This window comes from Eurypyga helias, unplaced genomic scaffold, assembly GCF_000690775.1.
Source record: "Eurypyga helias isolate BGI_N326 unplaced genomic scaffold, ASM69077v1 scaffold41932, whole genome shotgun sequence".
Classification (NCBI taxonomy): domain Eukaryota; kingdom Metazoa; phylum Chordata; class Aves; order Eurypygiformes; family Eurypygidae; genus Eurypyga; species Eurypyga helias.
Window position 1 is genome coordinate 52,170 of NW_010236111.1, and position 8,759 is coordinate 60,928.

Genomic DNA, 8,759 nt, shown 5'->3' on the forward strand with positions numbered 1-8,759 from the left:
AAAAAAGCAAAAAAAAAAAAAAGGGGAAAAAAAAAAAAGCTGAAGGGCGAGCAAATCTCCTGAAACTATGTAACCTCTTCATCTAGAGAGGTACTTTGTTTTCCCTAAGCAGTATCCTGGTAAGCCCAACTCCTTTTATCACAGCAAATAAAAAGAAAATGCTCAGAGGATAGCGACTGCCTCATCCTCATCGTTAGCCTGTGTTTCAAAAATGTACAAGCAGAGCTCTGCAGAACCAAAAAATAGATTTATTGTTATTGGACTGAGGGCAGTGGTTCAGCACTTGGCATGGCCACTGTTTACAGCAGTAATGCTCCCGGAGACAGGAAGTTCTCCAAATCGCTCTGCCATTATTTTTCTCCTGTTGACGCTTTCTGATCGAGAGGGGTTTTTTTTGCTCAGACGAAATTTTAAGTAACCCAGCAGAGAGTGTTTGGGAGCTGGCAAAGCCGGCCGCAGTCATGCTCAGCCTCACGGACCACATGATGTTTTTTCGAGTCAAACCCCTGCGCGGAGCTGCATCATACGTATGCTTTCTTACACAATCAGCGATTCATACAAACCCGGCTGCACGTAGCGAGCGTGTGCCGAAGGCGACTCGGGCGGCACCGGCGCAGTGATGAGGTCTTCTCCCCTTCCCCTCCTCCTGCCACTCCGTCCCTGCCAAAGGCCAGCAACCAGGCAGCCGTCGTCTTGACAGGGCTGAGGTTGCTGATCAAGCTAATGCCAACCTGGGCTATTTGGCTTGAAATGGTCATCGGCTCTGCTGTACCCGTGTGGGGGGAGTCTGCACACTGAATTCTGCCACGGCTACTCGGTTTACATGGAAATCTCGATGGCAGGGCTGCGCGATGGCTCCAAGGAGCTGCCCAGCTGTCTACGGCCAAACAGCCCCCATGTCGGACTTAGCACTCTGCTAGTGACACATACTTGTCAATCTGAAGGATAAATAATCCTTTTTTTTTTTTCTTAAACTCTACCAATTCACTCTTTTTTGGGTTTGATTGCTGTTGGATTTCTTCTATTTTCATCCCGGCTGGCAAGCGCGGGTCGTTGTTACTCCAGTATCTGACACCACATCCCCTGAAGCATTTCTATGGTTTGGACCAGGACCCAGCCGGCTGCCCAATACCGATTTTACGATGCTGTTGAAGAGCATCCTCCTCTGTTTTCCACATACTTTTATAATTTTGAAGGCGTTTAAATAAAAAAATCAAGCAAATTTTAACAAAGTGCTTAAATAGCACATCCACAAGCTGAAGCTGCAGAGAAGGAGCAAAATTCTGACTTCAGAAGTCCAATAAAAATAATTGAACTCAGAATCCAGGCCAGTAATATCTGGGGTTTAAGTATTTTTGAGACTCTAGCTTAAATTGATTTTTCTTTCCCAAAATTATATCCAGAAGTAAGAGTCCTGACGGCAGAAACTTCTGATTATGTTTGGTAATCTCTCTCTCTCATGTTCTCCTACCAGCTGCTCCTGCGAAAAAGGAGTACTTCTTTGGCTCTGTGGAAACCGAAAACTACTGCAAAACTTATTCGTGCCTCTAATCCCGATAGCTGGTAGGAAATATATACGTAGGCTGAATTTTCAGTCCTTTCCAAGACGCAGTTTTTAAAAAGCCCCTGCTGGAAAGCTGTCATGAAGCTCTAGCTCCAGATCGCAGCTTTAGGTTGAGATTTTCTGTAGCAAGCCAAGGCACTTCACCATTAGCTACTATTATGATAACCTATTAATAATTATTTTCATCTGGAAAACATGTTTATTTGTTGGGGTTTTTTTAATGTTACGTCCTACAAAGAAGATAGTTACTGGGATTAATGATTCCATGAGGAAAATATGTAATGCTTACTGAGCCATGAAGCTTTCCCTCTCCAAAATAACTATTTATTTTTAATTTTATCCAATGAACTTCTATGGTGTCAGGCTTTTTGCATCAGATTTATTTCATCACAGTAACCTAAACCAGTTCATTATACATTAAGAAAAGAGAGTACTTTGCAGGAGCAGCAGTTTGAAGTTTGAAGTGTTTATGAACGGAGGGAGAAAAATAAAGATTAATTTTTTTTTAACCAGGTAATCAGGCAAGGGGGGCTGAGAGTGGCTGAAGTTTTAAATGACATTTTTCTTTCCGAAATTACTTACTCGGGCTTAGAAGCCAGAAGGGCAGGTTTTCCCAGTAGCATTCTCAAACTAGGGTGAAGAATAGTAACTCTGGAGCACAGCCAATTCCAATGTAAATCTGTTTTGTTCAGGAAAGTGAGCCAAATTGCTTTTATACAACATCTCAGTGTTTTGGGTGACCTGTGATACTCTCAGCTCCCATTCTGGGTGTCAAGAAAATCAAGTGTGGAGTTGTTTTTTTAAAATTCCCAACGACGGGCACGGGCAGAGCAACGGGGGCAACCGCTTACTGTTAGATACGAAACAGATGCTGAAAGGCAGTTCAGCTCTTTAAGCTTTGGCCAATATTTGGCTGGTGCATCTGCCCTGATGGACAGGCAGAGCCAGACCCCCGAGCAGGGGGAATCGCTGTAACTCTCTCACCATCAGCACAGAGCCGCTTATCCACTAAGATTAAAACGCGGACAATAGGCTTACGTTTGAAACAGCCGTCAGACTGTCTCGCTAGATTTCACTTAAAGCCCACGGAAGAAAAATTAACTATTTATTAAGAATGTGAAGAATGACAATTTCCTACTCTCTTAGAAGGGAGAGAGAGGTGGCTTGCCAACAGTTTGGCAAGGCCTTCATGGGGATGGTTACACTGGGGCGATAACCGATGCGTGGGGAACTGTCAGCAGTCAAAGCCATTCCTTACTCTCCGGCAGGGATTTTAAATTGCCCGAGGTACACAGAGACCGTCCACTCTGACCGTAACTGGTGTGAACTTTCAATCGCTGTTCAAATAACACTCCTGGCATGGCATTATCACTGGTGGCAACTGAACTTATTCAAACTCAAATATTACACAGCAAACAAAGTTTCGGCTAACTTTCCTCTAGCAAAGTATCAAAGGAAGCAATGCCCTTTGAAGCAGCTACCTTATGCTTTAGGCTTTAAACAAATTCAACAGAACAGCACCTCAGAAATCCCGTACCAAATGCAAACAATCCCCACCTTTGGAAAACAATCCCCTGTTCGAGGAGTAAACAAAAGCATACATTAGTCACTCGCTCCAAAGATGGGCAGCCAATGGAGGTGATGAGATTTAACCTCAAAGACTGACTAATAGCATGCAGCATTCCCAAATCACTCCATCGCTTCAAGGATCCCAAGCTCCTGAGTATCACACGACATACAAGGCCTATGTCCGCGTGCGGGTGACCAACTACTAGCAACTGCTTAGGCTAAGGGGCTTGACAACGCTCCCCGCCAAGATCCTCTGTATGAATAGGGACTGTTCTCGCTCAGCCGCCGGATTTTGACCTTGAAACTCGCACAGTTCACTGTTATGATTTCTAGCTTCACTACCATGGCCAGGAACTGAACTACAGGTTTGTTTTTATTAGCTTCTCCGCCTCTTTGCCAGCTATTCATTTGAATCTTCTAAACAGTCATCTCTGAATCATAATGCAAATTCCATTTACTGAAAAGGTGGAACCTTTAATATAACAAATGAACATGTTTAATGACTGATACTTTTAGACATTACAGCATCTCTCATGTTTTCAGTAAATGGATATAATTTTCTCTGCATTACCCTATTATTATTCTTTGCTAGCATTACGAAGCTATGTTCTCAGCTGCGGGTGTTTTCTACAAAGTGCATTTTGAAGACAGCCCAAAAAACACAATTTAAAAGCCATCTCCCTCTGTATCCTCAACTAAAACTGCTGCAGAATACAGAGGGATCAGATTGGTATCTTATTCTTAAAATGTATTTGCTGCTTGCACCTATGGTCAACAGGGTCACACTCTTCCACAATTGCTGACTGTATTTACACTGGAAGATGCTTTTCACTTCAAGGCAAATGAAGGCTGTTGTGTATAATCAGGATAACTTCCTCAGTCTGAAGCCTGACCCATCTCATATTTGGATAAACCATTGTGAGAGTGAGCAGAAGTGGGTCACCTGTGCAACTCTCCTGAAGCGTGCTCGTAACGCTGTTCGTGTCCCTAAGAGCCACAAATGCGACCACGCATCAGGAGATGGCTTGGGTGCTCACACGGGGAGAGAGGGAAGGGAAAATAGGGAGAGGGGTCAGCGAGCCCCAAGTACTGAATCTGGTTCAGAGAGACACCAGTGCACAAATTGCTGGAAAAGTCAGTATGCAGAAACCTACTTAGGTGCGGTAGACACTAGCATTTTGATTTGTGAGGGTCACAGCCCTGAATCGCCTCTAAATAACACTGCTGCGTTAGGAACGCGGTAACGTTACGCTCTGATTTTACTTGAAGATACAAACTAAATAAAAGGAAAATATGTAAGTAAATATCACATGAAGTCACATGGAAGATGCAACAGTTTTTCATTCTTGACCTTAAAAGAGAGAGGCTGGTCATTTCTCTCAGGTTTTTCTGAGCAACAGCTCACCAGCTGTGGGTTTGACTGACGCCCCGACCCACGCCGAGGGACTCCATTCAGCAGCAAGGGCAGTAATGCAAGAGGCGTGCTTAAAATAATCTTGTAATAGGTAAATACAATTGCTTGGAATTTATGGGGTTTAAGATTATGGACGCGAGCCAAAGAGTGAAGTTGCAAAGGGTCCTTCTGTTGATTTTACAGGCTTTTGGATTGAGTTTTGTACGCCTGCCCACCCACACGCGATGTGAGCCGCAGGTGTCAGATACTATTTCCTAACAACATTTTTATACGGATCTGGCCTAAGTCAGCTTCAACTTTTGTTACGTATGATCATTTCTGTACTATATACTAGTAACTACTGGGTGTCACAGGGATACAGCAGGTCAGACACAAAGCTCATCCACTCTCTTCTGTTCTATCCAGCGCGCCTTGCAGGAGCACATTAAATAACAGGACTACTGCATACTACTACATCTATTTCAGACAGAAAGGTCAGAACAAGCACCCTGTGTCTTCACTGGGTCGTACTGAAGCCAGCAAAGTTTTGGATCTATGCAGGAATTACTTGCAATTTTAGGTTGACTTGCCCTGTTGCAGAGGCCAGCTTTTTGCACAGTACCTGGGGGAGCACCAAGAGTCTTTATATAAGCTGAAAATTCTCATTTTAAATTGAAAAGATATCATTTAAACTTAAATATGGGTAATATTGTGCTGTTCTAAATTCAATGAGATGGCTTCTGGAGTCAAAACATGACTTGCTATGTGTGTTTTTTTTTTTTTTCAAAAAAGATATCACTGCTTAAAAATTGGAGTGACATGAAGGACAGGCTAGCACAAAGCAAGAAGATCATGGAGCTAATTCTGTGCCTTTGGAAACGGCCTATGCCAGACACTGCAGCATCCCCTGCCGCAGAAAACTCGACAGACGCTGCCTTCAAATGCTCCCCGCATAAGCAGAACTTGACATGAACATGACTGAAGTGTAGTTGAGAACAAACACGTACCTCTTCCACTTCGACCCACGAATCGGAGGTCGTTGAACCTTGCTACTTGGTTTTTCATGGCAGCTGTGGCGTTTCGGAGTTCTGCAGAGTAGTTTTCATCGTTTCCAGCCATCACCGTTACCAGCGTCCCATCTGGCACATCTCCCAAGGCCACCACCTACGAAATCGAAGAGCAGAATCCTCAGGTTCCTTACGTGACATTTATTTTTGGGTGCACATCAACAAGTAACATGATAAAATAGGAAAAAGCAGCAACAGCAAAAATCTATGTAGGTGAAGAAGCTGGGGAAAACAGGAATCACTTCCATTCCTAGTTTGCAGAGCTATGGAAAAGCTCTTATGTTGATGCACATCTGAAATACGCAGCATAATGCGTACTCCGACATGAAAAATCTGTGAAATAAGCATTCCAAAATATGCTTCTGTAATTGTCAATAAATAAATTCAAGCAACAGGAATGCATTCTGGTCTGATATAATTCAGTAGCATTACTTTTAAGCTACAGCAGAGTCAGCACAACAATGGAAATGTAAAATTCAAGAGAAAACAAATCCAAGCCAATCATGTCGTGGATGCAGAGGGTCAGAGTCCCCACAGCTCCACCAGTTCCCTATCTTTTCCTCCCACTGCTCTGAACTAAGCCATCCCAGCATAAGTTCAGAATAAGGCAAAGCAGGCCTCAATCAGGTCCCAACTTACTGGGCAATTTCTTTTTTCCCTTTAGAAGCACAAAAGCAAATCATTGACTTAAGACTTCAGCCGTGACCTGATGGATGGAAACTGCGATTTGAACTAATGAAACCTGCCATCGCTCAGACAAAGGCTTTCACCTCATCCGAAATGTTTGCGCTGTAGCTCCTTGGTGCCAGCATCCATCAAACAAATATTTAGGAACACTGGGCTCACTGCAATTTTGATGCAATGTGCTGAGAGATATACAGATTTCTGACCTTGGATGTTCTGACTTGTATCTACAATGTTCACACTGGTTAGATGACGAAAAATTTAATTTTGGCGTATCTTCTCGAGCAGGACCGAATTCTCAAAACAATTTTACCCTGCTACAATCGAATGGATGTCTGGTGTCTCTTGACTTACCCTGGCAAAAGTAAGAGCTTGAATTAGGTCCCCTATCATACTTGGTTTAGATCCTGTTGCTGTTCCCCTGATTAATCCAGTAACGATCTCAAGACTATTTCCAAAAAAAAAAGAAACAAGAGGGGAGAAAAAAAATCTAGCTAGTTTTTATTTCCTCTTTTACACGTTCTAAGGGGAAGTAGTCCTGCATCATGTCCTCTGAGTTGCAGCTTGATATTTTTCCTTCCTCTTCGCGTTTTGTAGCTTATGTCCATGCAGTTATAATTGGCCAAAACTTGTCACAGCCCAGTCTTATTTCTATTAGTTTCTAATCACACTTGTTCTTTCCAAACAGGATCAGCAGCTCCTTTACTCGGTCTGTCTCTGATGCTTATTCCCCAGCCATGGCTACCTCCCACAGTATGAGAGAGGTCTCCAGTCTCAGGTATTTCACAGCCTTCCCTTCTGTAGGAGGCTGAGTTTCTCACTTCAGTGCTCTCCCATTTGTCACCAATAACCCTTATTTTCACTTCCACATGCAAAGTTAAAATCACTGTGTCAAAATTCCCTCTTTACGTATCTATTTCAACTTCCTCTTTCCCATTCCTCTGCAGCCCAGGCTTTTGGGTTTTTTTGTTCTCCCCCGTGTGCCCTAATGCATTTCTGTGGCCTGTGCTAGGCTCAGCTTCGTGCTTTTCACGTTTCCCTGATTTTGGCATAAACCAGATCCTGCTCGAAACGTCGAAGCTAGTGAGTTTTCTCCTTGCACAGCGTTGTGTCATGAGGCATGCCGGCTCATAAGGTCAGCAATTGCGAACCCAACGCACTCACCCAGTTCTTAAAAAGTGGGTTTAAAACCTTCATGCATGCACAGATACCAAAGACACAAGAAAGGGAAAGGGGAAAATCGGGGCATTACCCTCACCTCACTGTGATGCAAATATTTGCATGTTTGTTTAAGGAAAGATATGCTGGCATTTTAAGGGATGAAAAGCCTTCCTGAATCCAGGGTCAGTTTTCTCTTACAGGACAAATATTTTCAATCACCGTTTTCAAATCATGCTGAAGGCAACCTCAGCGATAAGACATGTGAATAAAACATTAGAAACAACTATAAAAATTACACAGCACAGAAAAGAGACTAGAGTTGAAAGTCACAGACAATAGAAACAGAAATACAAACATTTACATTAAAAAAAAAACCAACCACCCTTAAACAGGTAAGTTAGGATTTGCTGACTGGAGTAATCTAGGACTTTGTTGTACTCTTTAGCTCTTAAAGATATGTATTTTCAAAAGAAGTGAGAAGAGCATCAGAGTTGCAGTGCTGCCGGGTATCTAAATTACCTACTTGTGCTACATCAATCAAACAAAATTGGCCTTTTAAATTAAGATTTAGATTCTTTCCTAACAGCGTTTGGACAAAGAATCTACATGGCATCTTATTAGAGCCATTCTGTGTTTTTTTCCAGATTTCTCAAAATCGTTCTTTATTTTAGGAAAAAAAAAAATTACATGGAAATGATAGTTTTGGTTTGAAATAGTATTCTGATCCTTAAGATCAAACATCACGAGTGATTTTTTATAAGGAAACGCAAAGAGTAAATTTTCTCTCTCTTTTTATCGATGCAATGGTTGTTAGCAAATACTTGATAAAACTCAGCGCTTTTTTTCTCAGATGCAAATAAGATACGGGCAGCACAGGAATTACCTGAATTTTCTAGTTCCTGTTCCAAAGGTCCTTAAAAAATTACGACTTTAAAAAATGCCTTAGTGAATATTCAGTATTTACTAGAAAACCAAGGAGGTGGTTTAATCCGTGGCAAACCATTGGAGGACCCATTTCTCAGCGGTCCATAGCGGGAGCGTTCGGCGGGGGGGACGGGGTCGAGGAGCAGCGACGAGCAGGTGTCTCCCAGCGCGACATTTGGGGAGCTCATAAGGAAACCCTCCCCTGGGTTTTGGGGGGTTTCGTGCACTGTATTACAAACGCTTGCTTTCGCCTGTTTGGAGACCCTGCCCCTTCACTCCGTTCGCAGAAGCTGGGAGAGGGCTGGCTAGCTCAAGCGGAGGGTTGCCCTAGCTGCAGGGCGGGGGTGACCGGAGGAGTTAGAGACGTGTTGGGTCCCTCTCGAAACCAGCCCTACGG

The 8,759-nt window shown here is 43.1% G+C and overlaps 1 protein-coding gene across 1 annotated transcript in view; it reads right to left on the minus strand.

Moving 5' to 3' along the window:
- LOC104506136 (runt-related transcription factor 1-like) overlaps nucleotides 1-8,747 on the minus strand; it is a gene marked incomplete at its 5' end in the record, with an annotated part of 38,257 nt that extends 29,510 nt beyond the window's left edge. The window contains 2 exon segments of the mRNA XM_010146977.1: nucleotides 5,534-5,690; nucleotides 8,673-8,747. Coding sequence (XP_010145279.1) covers nucleotides 5,534-5,690; nucleotides 8,673-8,747 — 232 coding nt within the window.
- Between the last annotated feature and the right edge of the window lie 12 nt (nucleotides 8,748-8,759).